This window comes from Rhinatrema bivittatum, chromosome 3 (genome assembly GCF_901001135.1).
Source record: "Rhinatrema bivittatum chromosome 3, aRhiBiv1.1, whole genome shotgun sequence".
NCBI classification, from domain to species: domain Eukaryota; kingdom Metazoa; phylum Chordata; class Amphibia; order Gymnophiona; family Rhinatrematidae; genus Rhinatrema; species Rhinatrema bivittatum.
This window is the reverse complement of record NC_042617.1, coordinates 286891325-286910023: the sequence shown is the minus strand read 5'-3', so window position 1 is coordinate 286910023 and position 18699 is coordinate 286891325. Positions and strand designations below refer to the sequence as shown.

The following is an 18699-nucleotide window of genomic DNA, read 5'->3' as shown; positions in this document are numbered from 1 at the left end:
CCACTAAGCTGGAAAATCAATAGCAGGAATCTAGGGCCGTCCTAGGGGCTGACCAGATGTTCGCCACGGGGGAAGAGAATGAATTGAACAGGAGTCAGGGGGGAGGGAATTCAGTGAACTAAGGGAAGTGGGGAATGAGTGAGTGAATGAACTAGAGATGGGAGTGGGGAGTGAACCAGGGTAGTGGAGGGGGTACTGTGAGCCAGGGTGAGTGAGGGTTTTGGGATGGGGGGAATAAACCAGGCAGAGTGAGGGATTTGTGTGAGAACTAGAGTGACTGAGGGGTTTGTGGGGAGAACCGGGATGAGTTCATGGGGTGGGGAGGGAACCAGAGTGAATGAGGCGAACCGATGGGGTAAAGAATTGAAAGAGTGAGTAGGAAGTGAGTGAACCAGAGGAAGTGGGGGGAGTGAGTGAGTAAACTGGGGATGGGGGAAGTGAACCAGGGTTCAAGGGGTGGGGGAGGTAGTGAAGCATGGTAAGTGAGGAGTTTGGGAGGGAGAATTAAACCTGAGTGAGTGAGGGGCTCATGGGGAAGGGGGAGGAAACCAGGGTGAGTGAGAGAATCAGGTGGGGGAGGAAAGGAAGAGTGAGGGAATCAAAGGGGCTTTAGAAGGGGAGATAAGGGAAAGAAGAGGTGGGGGTATGAATGTACAACCGCACATCTCAGTTACGCACTTATTATACTTCTCAGTCTTACCATGGCCTTGGACAGGCTTTAACTACTAATTCCAAAATAATTAACAATACAACTTCAAAAATACTTGATTGCACAAATCTTCACACCCCTTGACTCAGTACTTGATTGTTGCAAAAAATACAGCCATGAATCATTTAGGATAAGCGACTACCAATTCTGCACAGCAGGATTCTGCAATGTTTGACTTTTCCTTTTGGGAGAAAAGCTCAAGCTCTTTCAAGTTGGTGGTGATCATCCGTAGACTGCAGTCTTCGTCTTGCTATAGTTTTCCATTGCATTCAAGTCTGGGACTTTGACCGAGCCACTCGAGGACATTCACTTTATTATTGCTTTGTGCTTAGGATTTTCATCCTCCTCAAAGGTCAGTCTTTTCTCCAGTCCCAGGTCTGTGGCACACTGGAACAGGTTTTCCTCCAGGATCTTCCGGTACGTTGCAGCATCCATCTTTTCCTCGATTGCTGCAAAGCAATCCCCTCAACATGTGATGCCACCACCATGTTAGCAGGGTGATGTGCTTGTTTGTTTTATACCTCTCAAATTCCTTAGCATTGAGACCAAAAGTTCTATTTCTCCCACATGTATACAGTATGTTCTAAGTGTTTTTTTGGGTTTTTTTGTTTTGTTTTTTTTGCAAACAGTATGCCAAGGGTGGCCAACTATGGTCCTTGAGAGCCACAAACAGGCCAGCTTTTCAGGATATCCATAATGAATAAAGATGAGATAGATTTATTTACAGTGGAGGCAGTGCATGCAAATCTCTCTCATGCATAGTCATGAGGCCTTGAAGCCTCGGCCTTGCATAGGCCTAGGCTGCGATAGTTTGTTGTGAACTCAGCCTAGGCCCTACGCAAGACCCAGGCTTCAAGACCTGGATCCGACGCCGGGGTCTTGGCCCAGACCAGGCCCAATGCCAGAACCCAACCCAGAAGTGTCTCACTCAGGCCTAGGCTGCAGTTCCTGCATCGGGCCGCAGCCTATGCTTAAGCCCAGGCCCCAGCATTGCAGTCGGGCCTAGGCCAAGGCCTTTGCTTTGGGCCTCGGCCTATTTCCTAGGTGAAGCCCCAGTTTCGGGCCTGGGTATAGGCCTGACGGATTAATTTTCTTTTCAGAGTGAAACATGAAAACTAACGAAAATTTGTCAGATTTCAATCGTTTCACTTTGATAATGAAATGAAACAAAATAGGAAATTTCATCTAATTTTGTATTTTGATTCTCCCGAATGCCTGTTTGTAATTTAAATGTTTAGCTACTGTGACTGGACACAGGTTGGCTCTATTTAACTTATTATGGACCTCGTTAAAGGCAATTTTTAGAACCAGAGCTAATTTGGGTTAGCTGTGACAAAGGATGTGAAGACTAATGCAGTAAGACTTCACAATAAGTGTAGAGTGCGTGGTATAGATCCATGAAACAAACTCTTACTTTAATGCATTTTGATTTGTATTTTTTTAGACTGGGGGGCACAAACAGGGGGAGCGAGAACAAGCCTCTAGGGGAGCACTGGCTGCTGCAGGCCAATCATTATTTGAAAAAAAAAAGCTACTTACTGAGCCTGTCTCCCTAGAAGCTCTGAGGAGAAAGCTGCTTCAAAGGAGGACTGCTGGAGCATTATAGTTTCCTTATAGCGGAAAGGAAGAGGAAGCAGAAGGATGGGGGGCAGGAGCTAGAAATGATTCCAGTTCTTGCCCAGCACACTGTGGAGAGATTCCTGGGACTGTATTAACTGTGCCAAGCAGCTCCGGTGCCTGCCATTAGCCTGCAAAGGTGACAGCCTTAAGGTGGACTAAATCCCCAGAGTGCCCTGATTTGGAGTCTGAGTCTTCATGCTGAGAGAGGCAATCATGAGGGGATGGGTGCTACACTGGGAGTGGGGGCCAGAGAGTCTCAGAGAGGGAGGAGATGGAGAAGGGGATGTTAAGCTTTGCTGTGACATGTGGATGCCATGAGCCTCGGCCTTAAGAGGAATCCAGTGAGAGTACTGGGAGGAGAGGATCGTCTTGCTGGTGGCTGAAAAGAATCAGTAAGTGCTGCTTGGGGAAATTTTCAAAACTTTAAAGTATCGGGGAGAAGTATTTACATGCTGCCATTATGCGCATTACTAGTGGAACTAGGAATCAAATTTTTCCTTATGCAGACGACATACAATTCTACATCCCATTCAACAAATCATTTGAAAAAAACTACCTCGACAATGCCAACGTTCATGAAGGCAATACAACAAAGACTAACTCAGCTGAAACTAACACTAAACACAAAAAAAACTGAAATTGTGTGGTTGAGAAGAAATTCCACAATAATCAAACCGCCAATCCTAGACCTCGGAAACTTTAACATTACTCCTTCAGATCAGGTACGAGGCCTAGGAATACAGATTGATGAAAATTTGTTAATGAAAAACTATATAAGCAAACTAATTAAAACAGGATACTCCAAACTTCGAATATTACATCAACTGAAACTTTACTAAGAATACAGGACTGCTCTACTGTTCTACAATCACTAATATTTTCCAACATAGATTACTGCAACTCCCTATTACTAGGCCTACCCTAAAATAAAAATCTTTACAACTACTACAAAATGCCTCAGCTAGACTGTTACTAGGGACAAAGAAATTTGACCACATCACCCTCTCGCTGATAGCAATACAGAATTCACTATAAAGTACTGACTCTAATTTTTAGTATCATCAACAGGAACCGCAGCGTAGTACTCACATTGGCTGAAGGCAGAAGCAGGTCCGGAGAAGCCTCGGGGTGCGAGGCAGGCAGGAATCCATGTGAAGGCCCTCCGAGGAGCAGATAGCCAAGAGACAAGATAGGGCCCCCAAGGAGCGGGTACCCGATATTCTCCAACACGGAAGTAGGAACCGGAACAGGGTTGCAAAGAGACTAGATAGTTGTAGCAAGTGAACTCGTTGCCAAGTCGCTGTCTGTCTGGGCTGGTGAACTTAAGTATCCAGGTGAGGACTTCCCCGAGGTTCCCGCCATGACATAGTTAAAGCAGGTCGGGGAGCATGCGCGTGCACCTAGGGAACCCCACGGGTAAGATGGAGGTCGGCGGCGTCCTTGCCGCTCGAGGAGGCCCGAGAACGGAGAGTGGAAGGCTGGTGGTAGCTGGCCGAGGCCGCAAGTTCCCATAACGGAGCTAAGGCAGCAAACAAAGAGGTGAGCAACAGTGGCCGCAGCCGCCTGTGGCCGCGGAGCATAACAGAATGTCTCATGATCGGAGAGCATAAAACTGGTAATGATCCTGTAGCAAGGACCTGCTCTCCAGGTGGTGCATTGTGCTCTCACACCAAGGATGTGTCTCCCAGGGCTACTGCCCAGGAGGGAAAGGTTAGGTCGGCCATCATAGTTGGTGATTCGATTGTTAGGAATGTAGACAGCTGGGTGGCTGGTGAGCGTGAGGATCGCCTGGTAACATGCCTACATGGTGCAAAGGTCCCAGACCTCACGCATCACCTAGATATGTCTACCCGTCTGCCAATTCGTCCTCATAATTGCTAACAGATCCCATATGCATTTGTCTCTGATTATTTTGTAAATACATGTAAATTTATGTAAATTTAATCTCTGTACACTAGCTCTCCCTTATTTGACTACTGTTTCCTGTTCCGATGGTTTAAGTTCAGTTACTGTTCCTTGTAAAGGCCTTTGCCTATCAGTTCTAAGTTAATTGTAAACTGATACGATGTGCAAACGGTTGTCGGTATATAAAAATGCTAAATAATAAATAAATATGATTTTAGACAGTGCTGGGGAGGAGCCGGCTGTCGCGGTACATGTAGGCACCAACGATATAGGAAAATGTGGGAGGAAGGTTCTGGAAGTCAAATTTAGGCTCTTAGGTACAAAGCTGAAATCCAGAACCTCCAGGGTAGCATTCTCTGAAATGCTCCCTGTTCCACGCGCAGGTCACCAGAGGCAGGCAGAGCTCCGGAGTCTCAATGCGTGGATGAGACGATGGTGCAGGGAAGAGGGATTTAGTTTTGTAAGGCACTGGGGAACTTTTTGGGAAAGGGAAAGTCTTTTCTCAAGGGATGGGCTCCACCTTAACCAGGATGGAACCGGACTGCTGGCGCTAACCTTTAAAAAGGAGATAGAGCAGCTTTTAAACTAAATCAAAGGGGAAAGCCGACAGTCGCTCAGCAGCGCATGGTTCGGAGGGAGGAATCTTCAAAGGATACTAATGAAGCATTAGAGTTAGGACATCCCAACAGCAAGATTCCAATAATAAGAAAAGTAATCCAAGATCATATAATTAAAAACTCACCTGAGCTAAAAGGTTCCAGTTTATCCCTGTCAATTGAAAAGCAGAATTTTAATACAAACAAAAAACACACTGTGAAATGTTTGTATGCTAATGCCAGAAGTCTAAAAAGTAAGATGGGAGAATTAAAGAGTATAGCAGTGAATGATGACATAGACTTAATTGGCATCTGAGAGATATACTGGAAAGATAACCAATGGGATAGCGCTATACCAGGGTCCAAATTATATTGCAGTGATAGACAGGAGCATCTTGGTGGCAGGGTGGCGCTTTATGTCCGGGATGGCTTAGAGTCCAATAAGATAAAGATCCTGTATGACACTAAATGCACAATTTAATTTTTATGGGTAGAAATCCCTTGTCTGTTGGGGAAGAGTATAGTGATAGGAGTATACTACCATCCACCTGGCCAAGATATTAAGACGGACAGTGAAATGCTAAGAGAAATTGGGGAAGCTAACCAAATTGGTAATGCAGTAATAATAATGAGAGATTTCAATTACCCCAATATTGACTGGGTAAATGTATCATCAGGACATGCTAGAAAGATAATGTTCCTGGATGGAGCAATTGGTTCAGGAACCAACGAGAGAGGGAGCAATTTTAGATCTAATTCTCAGTGGAGTACAGGATTTGGTGAGAGAGCTAACAGTGGTGGAGCCACTTGGCAATAGTGATAATAGTATGATCAAATTAGAATTAATGACTGGAAGGGGGACAGTAAGTAAATCCACAGCTCTAGCACCAAACTTTCAAAAGGGAAACTTTGATAAAATGAGAAAAATATTTTTTAAAAAATTGAAAGGTGTAGCTGGAAAGGTAAAAAGTGTTCAACAGGTGTGGACATTGTTAAAAAAAAAAATACCATCCTAGAAGCACAGTCCAGATGTATTCCATTCATTAAGAAACATGGAAGGAAGGTCAAACGATTTGCCAGCATGACTAAAACGTGAGGTGAAAGAGGCCAAAAGATCTTCATTCAAAAATTGGAAGAAGAATCCATCGGAAGAAAATAATATAAAGCATAAGCATTGGCAAGTTAATTGTAAGACATTGATAAGACAGGCTAAGAGAGAATTTGAAAACAATTTGGCTGAAGAGGCAAAAACTCACAGTAAAAACTTTTTAAAATATATCCGAAGCAGAAAGCCTGCAAGGGAATTGGTTGGATCATTAGATGATCAAGGGGTTAAAGGGGCACTTAGGGAAGATAAGGCCATCACGGAAAGATTAAACAATTTCTTTGCTGCCATTCATTGTGACCTTGGGCAAGTTACTCACCCTCCATTACCTGTGACACAGACTTACAGGCCGATGCAATATCGTCACATGAAAAACGGACACTCATGTTTGAATGCCCTCTTTTCTAATGCGTGCCCATTATCCTCTCCTAGGCGCGCAGTGCAGTAGGCAAATGAGCCGTTACGTTAAGAAGGAGGCACTAGGGGAAATTGTGCATAACTAGCACCTCCTCGGAATTGGGCACCCAGGACTGTGTGCGGGTTAGGAAAACGGACAGTTTTATGAGCATCCGTTTTCTTAACCTGTGCATAGCCACGGGTAAGGAAAATGGATGCTCGTTAATTGAGCGTCCGTTTTCCTAACCTGACTGCTGGCAAGACTTTTTTTTTTTAATGTTACTCCTTTTTTTTAGTTCCTCTGACTTAATATCGCCACGATATTAAGTCAGAGGAACTACAGAAAAGCAGTATTTTCTGCTTTTCTGTTAACTTTTTGGGTTCCTACCGACTTAAGGCCAGCTCCAGGGCTGGCGTTAACTTTTGATATAAAAATCTGCACATCAGGCACACATTTATTTTTTACATAAGAGGGGAATAGCTAATAGCCTCATCATCATGGCACTTACATGTGATGAGCGCTATTAACTATGCGCTGGTTTTGACGCGTGTTTTGGACACAATAATCCCCTTGTTGCATAAAGGGTTTGGGAGTGCGTCCGAAACGCGCATCCAACCATAGGTTAATCTGTGCTCTAGCCTGAGCGCAGGGTATTGCATCGGCCCGCATGGGCTTCATTTACTAAGCATTTTTTCCCATAGACACAGAATGACAGAAAAGCCTATGTAAATCAGTCCCTTAGATTGTACGCCCTCTGGGGCAGGGAAATACCTTCTGTACCTGAATGTAATATGCTTTGAAGGCAAAATATAAATCAAAATTTAAGGGGAGGGAGATGGCAGAGGGACAGACAGTGAGAGAGAATCCTCAACTAACAAGACACAACTGGGCCATCCTAATAAGCATAAGAAAGTATTTATATTACAATATTGCAAATAGTGTCTTTACTGCTATCTGTACACTACCTTTGCTGCACTGCTTTGCTTATCCTGTCATCTACAGTTGTGCTGATTCTGTGTGTGTGTGTGTGTGTGTGTGTGTGTGTGTGAGAGAGAAGCGTGAAACAGCGGATCCTGTTAGGAAGGGAGTCTGTAGGATGCAAGGCTTGTTTGTGTTTCAGGGCAGCAGGTCTCAACTCGGGATACCGGCCCTTTGGGTCCTTGTGTTTTGCCACACCCACAGAGTGAACCTGTAACAGTGTCTCTGTGTTTCTCTGCCAGATTGTAGTATGATGTGCCTATCTGTGTGTGTGGCTGACTGTGGTGATATGTAACTGCCTCTCTGCCTCAGTCTGGATCTTTCTATCTCTCTGACTGGGCGTGGTGTGACCCTGTGGTGGTCTGCCTATTGTGGTATGTCTATCTCTTGGTGTAAGGTGGTGCGGGTGTCTCTCTGTATCCCTTTGGGTGTGGTGTGTATCTCTTCGGGCCTGGCTGTCTAGTTATGATATGTGTGTGTTCAGTTGTGGAGCATCTGGATGTCTGTGTGGATGGATGTGGTGCATCTGTCTCTCTCTGTATGTGGAGGTGTAGTGTTTCCGTCTGTCTCTGCTTTGGCTGTTGGATGTCTGTGTGCGTCTGTGTCTTTCTCTTTGACTTTATCTCGGTGTGCCTAGTGTGTCTGTGCCTGTCTCCAAGTTTGTTGTATCTGTATCTTTCTCTAACAGGCTGATGCAATAAGACGCCCGATGCAATGTTTAAATGAGGAAGAAAGTGGAGCGACGTGCAAAAAGGGTGCACTAGGGAGAAATGTGCGTTTCCGGCACTCGAAAGTTCATTGCATCAGGCGCACGGACGTCTAAATTGTGCGTTCCTAACAAAAATGCATCAATTACATGAAGTTAAGGAAATCTGCAAAGCATGTTTAACAAACGGAAAGGATATCACCCACAAATTTGTAAGGTGTCCTTAGCCAATCATCATGCTCTACTCCACTGCTCCCTACATACATTTTTGTATTTTTTGTTCTAACCCTAAATAACTAAATCTTATACTAATCTCTCTAAACAAGCCTACCCTACAAGGGGTACATTTATTGCAACACAGGGAACCACGTTTTTTATATTTCTCATGAGCCCTTGACTACGAGTAAACATTACTCCACCTCCAGAACTGGAGTTAATTTTCCGGCGTAAAACAACATCCGTTGGGCGCACTTTCCTGCATCGGCCAGTAATACCTAATGCCTTCATTTACATGGAATTTAAATGCAATGGGCTCGATCTAGTAGACTTTTGTTAGCATGCACAGTTTATATGCACTAATGTCCTTGCTGCATCAAACGCTATTATTGTGTGTCCAAAACACGCACCCCGCTAGGAGTAAAACTGTGCGCTAGGCCGGGCACACCTTATTAGTGCATTGGCCTATGAGTGTGGTGTCTGCCTGTCTGGATGTGATGTGGCGTCTGCCTCTCTGTGTCTGTGCATATCAGTTTGCTTTTTGCAGCAATTTGAAGTGAATCCAAACTGAGCTTGTTGCTGTTATGGTCGTGGACCCTTGGGCCGGCTGAGACTGCAGATGTTGCACTGTGGGGACCCACAGTGAGTGTCGCAGCCGGGAGGCGGCACTGACGAGAGACTCCGGAGAAGACTTCACCACTGGAAATCCGAGGTCCCCCCAGGAGGAGCCCTTAGGGACCCGGACCTCTTGGACTTAGGTGGGACCCTCTGCAACCAAGGATCCAGGAAGTGGTCGAAGAGATGGTCGATGAGGATGGTAGGGCCCAGGAGGCTGGAAGAGTCTTCACCCTCGGAAGCCCGAGGCTCCCCCGGGAGGAGCCTGTGAGAGCCCGAGCCGCTGGGACTTAGGAGAATCCCCATGGCCAGCAAGAACCGGATACCTGAAGAGGCGGAGTGAACAGAAGTCGGAGTCCAGGAACGAAGCAGGGTCAGAAGTCAGAGGTCCGAAGTCAAAGCCAGGGGCGGAAGCTGGAAACAGAGTCGTGGACGGAGCCGGGTCGGAAGCCAGAAGTCAAAAGTCCAAACCAAAACCAGGAGCGGGAGCGAAGACGAAGTCAATGGACGAAGCCGGGTTCGAAGCCAGAAATAGAAGAGACGATCCAAGATCCAACGCAGCAACTAGCAACTCAGGGGACTGAGTGAACCTCGTTGCAAGGTGAGGCATGACAGTGACTGCCGGGTTTAAATAACCCGGCAGCGTCTGACGTCAATGGGAGACTGTCCCTGAATTTCCCGCGCTGGCCCCTTTAAGACTGAAACCCCGGGGGGGGGGGGGGGGGCAGCCGCGGATCGTCGTTGGCATCTCGCAGGGAAAACACTGCAGTAGGCCGCGTTTCGGGCCTTTGGAGCCAAAGTGGAGGGGCTCCTGTGGCCGGGCCGGGAGGTGAGTGGAGGTCCCGAGGCATGGCCCAGGACCGTAACAGTTGCAGGCAGTGTGAATGTCTGCAGTTTGGCAAATGATTCAACAACTGATTGGTTGGTGAGAGATACTCTTCGTGTATAGCTATATAAATATATGTGTGTGTGTGTGTGCTTATGCACATATAGACAGGTAGATCTCTCTCTGTCTCTCTCTCTCGCTCTCTCTCTCCATTTCAGTCCTCTTTTCCCCATTCTAAGAATAAGAAAAGCCTGGATATGTGAATTGATTTGAATTTTGGTAAAGATCATACAAATAAAATTACATTTTTCATTGAGCGACTAATGGTGCAGCTACAATCATTTGAACAGTCACCATTCTCCCCCTGATAAAGCTGTTAGGCGGTGAAACATCAAGGCCTTTGTGTCGGGGATAGAAGATAAATCTGAAGGTTCTTTGCTACTACAAAATTCATTTTATGAATGATAATACGATTCTTCAACCAAATGAATAAGATTGATGTGCACGGAAGCATAACCTGTCGTTGTTAATGTATGGAAGCATGCCCTGTTATTGATATATATATATATATATTTTATATATACACACACCTATATATATAATATGTAAAATGTAACTCAACTTGGGGAGGGGGCCCAAGCAATTGCATGGAGGAAAAGGGGGTGAAGGCCATGGCTCAAAGTGTTTGCTTATCCCTGTTTTAGACAGCAGAATGTGAAAAAATGTACTGGGGTGTGAACACTTTTACAAGGCACTATGGTGTTCATATTCATCTGCTGTGTTGCTCAGCTAGTTAGCCAGATATGGAAGAGTGGAGGAGTAGCCTAGTGGTTAGAGCAGTGGGCTATGAACGAGTCCTGCTGTCACTCCTTGTGACCTTGGGCAAGTCACTTTAACCTCCATTGCCTCAGGTACAAACTTAGATTGTAAGCCCTCTGGGGATAGGGAAATACCTCCAGTACATGAATGGAATCCACTTTGAAGCGCTGAAAAAAGTGCAAAAAGCGGAATATAAATCTAAAATAAAAAAATGCCCCCTGAACACCCCTATCTTAACCAGCTAGATTTTAGCTGGCTAACCTATTAGCCGTCTAGAATTTAGCCTGATAAGAGCTGAAATATTCATTTAGCCGGCTAACTTCTGAGTTAGCCGGCTAAATGCTTCTGAATGTGAACTTCTCTGTGTTCCTACGCAACAAAGACTCCCATTATTACTGCAGTAATCCTACACAGGGTAAATTGTTAGCAGTCAGTAGAAATTGGATTGTCACTAAACCTCACCTGGTGCTTCTCAATGATTTCTTGTTATTTTTTGGCTCTGCTGTCCCAGCCAATCAGAAACCTCATCCAGTGAGGTTAGCAAGCAATGCCAGGCCATTTGAATGCATGGTGATTCACGCTCCCCAGGTTAACAGACACATCCACTGACAGCAGCCAGGCCCAGGAAGGCCTGAAGCAGGAGAGAAGACCGAATCTGGTAGAGGATAGGGTGCAGGCACATGGAGGGATGACAGGTAGAGAAGGGTGGAAAGTAGGTGGTGGAGGGCCAGGTAGGAAGGACACCAGATTTTGAAGCTACTAAGGACAGCAAAATTCCTTGCACTGGCCCTATTTGGGTAGCAAACCTAATTTTTGGTCAAGAAAACAGGGCATTCCCTCTTTAAAAGGGGAAGAGTTGACCAATTTTAACTATTAAGCTCAGCCTAAATATGCTTTCTTTTTTTTTTTTTTCACAGGTTTGATTATCCATGAAGGCTCTTCGGTGTACCGAATCTTTAAGCGCTGGCAGGCTGTGAACCAGCAATGGAAAGTGCTGAACTATGACAAAACCAAGGATTTAGGGGAACCACTTGCTGGGACTACAAAGCTCGGGGGAAGGAATTCACGGACGAACCACCCTTCCAACAATGGTGAGGGTGGCCGGCACACCCAGCGAGTTAGAACTCTTTTGAACCATCACTGTGGATACACCATCCTGCACCTTCTCAGCCACCTGAGGCCTAGCGAGCACCGGAACAGCTCCGGTTCAAACAGAGAGGTGGTCATGAGGGTGACGACCGTATAGGGAATCCAGTCACGGATTATGTTCTTCACCTGAACTGGTTCCTCGGACAATAAAACTGAGACCACGTGTGGGGAGGGGCCCTGTGAGAGTTTGGAAAAGGAATGTTTCCAACTACCAGAGCAGGCTCCATTTTTGAGTCCGTTTGGAGTAGAGCTCAAATGCACATTGGCTGACTTTACAAATCTTGGGTAGCAGACTCCTGATTTTTGGGGTCCTGTTGCCTACCTCCCACTGTTGTCACCTCATTCTCCCTATTTTGTGGTGGGGGGGGTGGTGGAAAGGGATAAAAATCTTTGGTAAATCCTCCTCCCCCTTCTTGTTTCACCCTCCCATTAATGTGAAAAATGTCTTTACTGCCCTCTGGTGATGAAATAAAGAGAAGACAAACATTCAGGGCCTCCCAAAACAAAAGAAGAGAACTTTGCAAATTGTATTTTGCTCTTTCACTATCAAACATAGCTAATCCATTCATGCGGTCTCCTCTTCCCCCTCCCCCAAACCTGCATACACACACACACACACACAGAGAAGCCACATCCTGCAAGTTCATTATAACCTTAGCTTAAAAAATTTACTATTTGAAGAGAAAAATATGCCCCAACCATCAGTATTGCATAAACAAGCTTTTTGTGTAAGGGAAAGAAACCCCAACCAGTCAAGAGATGATTTTATGAACTACCAGTCCAAAAAAGGTGCAATAAATATGTTTTTAAGGCAAAACAGCATCGCTGCAATAAGGTACCTGTGCATTTCACCTTTAATTTATTGCATGACTGTATGTTTATTCCCTGCTTCTCTTTGTCTCCATGGGAGGATAACAAAATAATTTATATGCAAATGGTGGACTCTCAATAAATTTCTTTCTCTCTTTTATTTTCTCAAATATTAAAGGTCTGGTGGGGTTATAAAGCTGAAGGATAAAGAAGGGGCCATTCCCGTCGCGTGTCTCTTGCAGCAGAAAATAGCCCAGTTCTTCGACAGGGCTGCAGTCAGGCGTGTGCCTAAGGCATCGAGAGCTGTTCTGGCTCGATTCCTTGATGTGTTTGAGGCCATCTTTAGCCTGTGATGGCCGTCAGAATGAGTTTAGATGCAATTTTTGTGTGCAGTTTTGTTTTTCAGAAAGTCCTCCAAAGCTTTTCATCCGTCATGGAGAGGCATGTTAACGCATTCCTTTCCGCTGTCTCGGTGAAAATTGGAGACGCAGAAAACTGTCCTTCGGGTTAGAGTGGCCAGCTGGCTCCGTTTCTGGAAGCCATCCGGTCCCTTCTTCCCCCTTTCCCGCACGCATCGACCTTTGGTCCACGCTTTCCTTCTGGCAAACAGAACCACAATTCCATTCCTGCGACAGAGGAAAACTAAGACTGAATCTCCCTGTCCTACACAAAAAAAAAAAACCGTGCCAGCTGGGCCTCCTTATTCCTGATGTTTCAGGGGCCTGGGAAATATAATTGCAGAAGGACAGTTGTCTCCTTCCCCCGTTAGTTGCATCACTGCCGTTCCCTCTGACCCTTAAGAATCCAAGGGGAGGTTGTTTTGATGCGGTGGAGGTGGACATGATGCGTTCGTGGCGGAATTAGCCGTGCCTTAGGACTGCACATTTAGGCCATGCGATGACTGGACTGTTCGAGAGGAGAAACAAGCTTACAGATTTGCAAGTTAAAGAGTTTTGAAAAGACTGGTACAAACTGACAGGAAGGTTTGGAAAGGTTCCCCATAATTCAGTTATAGAGCTCTATAATGTGTATGGCCCAAAGTTGTCCTCGAGCTGCCCCAGAGCAGAATGATAGAACTTTTTGTTATGGCCCATCTCAATCGAAACTGGCCTTTACTGGGCTACGACACCATGAACCTTCATTTGCCACTAAGCTGGGGAAGTGGGGAGGGGGGGTGGGCTCCCTTATTCTGTAAGCCCTCACCTAGTTCAGCCATTGCAGGAGTCACAGACCACAGCTCCCTCAGTCCAGCCAGTAGGGGCACTCTTTGAGTGATGGCTGAGATGCCCCTCTGCAGCATCCCAATACCTGAGTGGCCCGGGCAAAAGAAGAGCTGACCCAGGAGTTAAACCCAATCCTCAGTATGGCAGCATACAGCACTGCTGCTAAGCCACTGGAGCAGTCTATGATAGAGCCTTCTAATGTGTCCCTAGGGCTCTCCCCCAAGGGTCTGATCAATAGAGCTCTACAGTCTAGGCTGTTGTTTTTAGGTTTTAACTGATAAACACCGATAAAACACAGCAAGGCCAAAAAGACCAAACACACAAATACATAAATACGTAAGGTGGGTGTACTGGGTAAGCTTCAGAAGAACACCACTGCCCCTGCTACTCTCTCACTGCTTTTCTGTGCCTGCCTTGGATTCTTCACTGTGTCTTTGAGCCTTTTCTGCACCGATGATTCCTCAGCTGCAGGAAGAAAGGACGGTCTGGTGGCGGAAAGAGAGTGGTAGGGCTGGGATGCTGTGGTGGGAGAGTGCTAGCTGGAGGGAGGAGCATGTACTGACGACTGGGAAATGTAAGCACTGGTGCTGGTTACCTGGGGGCATGTAAGCATTGTTTTGCTGTGACTGTACAGCTGTATTACAGAAATGTATCTTAATTCAGCCAGAAAAGGTACCCAGCGATAGTGTCTGCTCTGCAAAAACACTGAGAAACACCACTATTACGTAACCTCAAAAACACCCTAATTAGCTGGAAAATAAATACCTAGATTTACAGAGATCCAGATTCAGACACAGTCCGGGTTGCAAAGCTAGCCAAATAAACTTCTCCGACTAACGTTGGAGGTATATTCAATAGAGCAGCCACTATCTTAAAGTTAGCCAGATAACTTTAGCCAGCTAACCTTAGGACAGCTCTCTGCTGTGACCAGACTTAGCCAGATAAGTTATCCAGCTCAGCCTGGATATTGGAGGTAGCCTGATAACTCATCTGCCTAACATAACTCCTTGCCGAAGCTCCCCTGGAATGCCTCTTAAGTTATCTGGCTAACATTTATCCTGAGAAGTGCCCAAATATTCATGTAGCCGGATAAGTTCTGCGTCACCTGGCTAAATGCCTCTGAATATGGACCTCACAATTTATAAAGACCTAGAAACAGAAGCCCTACTTGCAACGACTTCCTGACACTCTCCCCTAGATTCCCTAGAACCTGAGCTTTAGAATGTGTCTCTAAGGCTATGCCCGAGGTTCTCAAGATCGAAAAGCATTTTGCTTTCCTACCCTGATCTCTTCCTTAATAGAAATGCACGTACTGTATGTACCTTGCACGTGTCTATGTACCAATACAGTGGCATTGCTACAGTGACTGGACATAAAGTTTGCAGCGAGCACCCTAGAACTCTCAGCAATCGGGGGGCCTTAAAAACCCCCACACCCCCCAGCCTCTGCAAGCTGACGGCTATGTGAGAAAGGACAGGCTCTCTGACTGCAACGAGGAATTAAATAACCAGTCCCTATCCATCAGTCAGCAGGTCTACCAGATCCTCCGCAGGTAAATTCTTCGGGCATTCAGAAGCCCATGAGATCTAGCAGCTTCCTCAGCGGTTGGCCTTCATCTTGTTATTTAATCTTGACATTTGAAATGCAGGGATCACCTTATGCTGTCTCCAGGAGAGAGAAAGGAAGTGAGCACTTCTGAGTGGCTCCAGCACCCGGATTAGGAAGTGCTGATATGATGGTTCAACTTTTTGTGATCAAGAAGGAAGTGGGGGGAACTCTGAATCTGTGTATACCTTGTGATCCCTGCCTGTGTGTGGCAGACAGGTGTAAAAGTATGTGGTATGTGTGTATTGCATGCATGGGCACGTTTCCAGAGGGGAAGGCCCGCCACATCCTGACCGAGATAAAATGCTATTCTTAAAGATTTACTGAAATCATGTTCCAGTTTAATGATCGGCATTGGTGAAAGCACCATAGGAAAAAAAGCTCTAGGGTTAACAGTACAGCTACTCTGTCATTTCAGTGATAGTTCTCATTCTGGTTTTAATTCAGATTGAGTAAACCGGAGGATCAGTCCCTTTTTGCTAAAAATCCAACTATAAGATCTGAGCCATGAGCTGAGGACAATCTTTTGGCTTAGATTGAGAGCCTATGCAATCTTTGGGAGGGAGGCAAAATTGTTAATGCCCTGCCTCCTTACTCCATTAGGGATGCAAGGATGTAACAATCAGAGCAAAAGCAGGAAGATTAAACCTCCTGCTAAAAATAAAAAAAGAAAATTAAAAGATAACCCAGGAGCTCAGATTCAGAGACGTGCAAGGCCCTAGCGCTAGCTAGTGACTCATCAGCATTTTCAGTGAAACTGTTCCCTGCTTTTCTAGGAAATGGTTTCTAGTGGAAGCTCATAGCCCAGATCACCTTAGGGCACCTTTGTGGAAAATCACTGGGCAATCTGCTGTCTGCAAATGGAAGTTTATGTGAATTTACTGCACGTCACAAAATAAATGCCCCAGTCACTGCATGAGAATTATGCAGCTATTGGGTTTTTTGGATTTTTTTAGTAAGAACACACAGCACCAGGAGCAGTGCCAGCACCAGAGAAAGGGAATCTCTGTCATAACTAACCAAAAGCACTGTACAATGTAATAATAAGGAATGTAGACATTGGAAATTGAAATCTGTCAGAGCCTCCCTTACAGATTTATAAAAGATCTCTAGATTTTCCTGTATTTTGCAGCTCTGTTTTGACAATCTTCTAAAGTCATGCTTGCCTCCATTTCGGATCCCACGCCTACTGTTCTGCATTTGACGATGTCATTGGTAGGGTTGACAACTGCTTCCAGATTTTCAGGACAGGTTAATCCAGTCCTGGTTTTAATTCCCTGCATGCAGGACCTTATAGTCTTGATTTCCTTTGGGAATGCAATAGGGAAATCAGAATAAGTCCCAGCATGCAGTGGGGTAAAACCAGGTCTGATTCAACCTGTCCTGAAAACCTGGAGCCTGTTGGCAACCCTAGTCATTGGGCACATGGAGCAGTGTTTTAGGATAGATATGCACAGTCATTCCAGTTTCCAGCAACAGCAGCAGCAAAGAGAAATCTTTTACAATATCACCATATTTCTCAGTTTTGAAGTCTCATTTTGGTCACTCATTCATTTCCAAGATTTCAACCTTCTCTTGATTAGGGTAATCGGATAGTTCCATTGTTGCCAAGATCAGCCTCAGCCAGTTTGGGTTTTGACCAATTGTATCTTTAAGTTTATTAGCATGTATACCTCTCTCAGCCATGGAACATTCACAATTATAAAAACAAACTAAAAACGTATAATAAAAGAACTTAAAATACAGATATTCATAAAATCAACATTAAGTAACAAAAGAATAGTCTCAATACATATTCCATCTATCAACTCTTAATAAAAATTAAAATGCAGATATACATAAAATAAACAACCAGTTGATAAATGAAGACATCATTAGGCACCTGTGCCTGCTTTTCTTGGAAAATCTAGAACTACAAGTCCAGAGGTGCAACTGGGGGTGGGGGAAACCAGGCCTGCTTCACTCCATTCTTTATGACCTATGTATGTATTTATTTATTTATTTGAAACTTTTATATACCGACATTCGTAAACAACATCATACCGGTTTACAATAGCAACTGAAAGGTAGAAAATACATTGAACAGGGGCAGGGGAAACAGGAGTCGTAATAATGCAGGTGGAGACGGCAGGAGCGTCTGAAAGATAGGTTAAAACGTTGTAACTTAAACAATCGATACCAAAAGGGGTTGGTAGTTAACGTATGTACAAGGGGAGAAGAAAGGGGAGATAGTGGTGGCATATGCTAAGGAGAAAGGAGGTATAGGGGAGACGAGGAAGGGGGTGGCAGGGATGCTAAGGCAAAGGGCGGTGTAAGCAGCAGGTTCTTAGAGGGGGGGGAGGTTCTAGGGGGTATAAGGTATAAGAAGACCTAGGGGAAAAGACTAGTCAGGGAAGGCTTGTCTAAACAACCATGTTTTCAATTTCTTTCTAAATTTGGATGATCATGGTTCAAGTCGGATTGCTGTTGGTAGGGCATTCCAATGTTTGGGACCAGCGATAGAGAAGGCACGTTCTCTAGTAGAGGTGAGATGGGCCTTTTTGATGGAAGATACTTGTAGGGTGCCTTTATTGATGGCCCTGGTGGGTCGGTGGGAGTGTGTGAGGAGGAGGGGTTCGTCAAGCCAGTTGGAGTTGTGGCAATAGATTGATTTGTGGATTATGGAGAGGGTTTTAAAGAGAATGCGGGAAGGGATGGGGAGCCAATGCAGGTCTTTGAGAATGGGGCTGATGTGTGCGGATTTTCTGGTGTTAGTGATAACCCTGGCTATTGCATTCTGGAGCATTTGTATTGGCTTTATAGAGCAATGGGGGAGGCCTAGAAGCAGTGAGTTACAGTAATCAAGCTTAGAGGAGAGGGTGGTCTGGATAACGGTCCGTAAGTCGTGATAGTGAAGGAGCGGTCTAAGCTTTTTTAGTACATTAAGTTTGTAGAAACCCTCTTTAAGAATAGAGTTTATGTACTTTTTTAGGTTTAGCTGCTGATCCAGGAGAACTCCGAGGTCTCTGACATAAGGCTGGGAGGATAAGGCACTGAAGGCAGGATCATTTGAGATCGAAGCTCTAGGGGTATGGTGTTGTGTTATGAGAAGGAGTTCTGTTTTTGTTGTGTTTAATGCTAAGTGAATGCTTGTGAGGAAATTGTTTATTGAGGTGAGGCACTTTTCCCAGTGTTTCAGTGCATCAGATAAGGAGTCGTGAATTGGGATGATAATCTGAACGTCATCTGCATAGAGGTAGAATTTAAGGCCAAGGTTCGTAAGATAGTGACAGAGGGGGGTGAGGTATATGTTGAACAAGGTGGATGAGAGGGAGAAGCCTTGTGGGATGCCTTGGGGTAAGGATTGGAGGGCAGATTCAGAGTTCCCAATTTTGACAGAGAATTTTCTGTTTGATAAGTAAGATTCGAACCATAGTAGGG

At 45.2% G+C, this 18699-nt stretch overlaps 1 protein-coding gene across 1 annotated transcript in view; it reads left to right on the top strand.

The window, feature by feature from the left end:
* Positions 1–12600, top strand: part of MARCH9 (membrane associated ring-CH-type finger 9) — a 226912-nt gene extending 214312 nt beyond the window's left edge. Inside the window, exon 4 of the mRNA XM_029594902.1 lies at positions 11410–12600. Coding sequence (XP_029450762.1) covers positions 11410–11738 — 329 coding nt within the window. The 3' untranslated portion in view covers positions 11739–12600. The remainder of the gene's footprint in view (positions 1–11409) is intronic.
* Positions 12601–18699: the final 6099 nt, after the last annotated feature.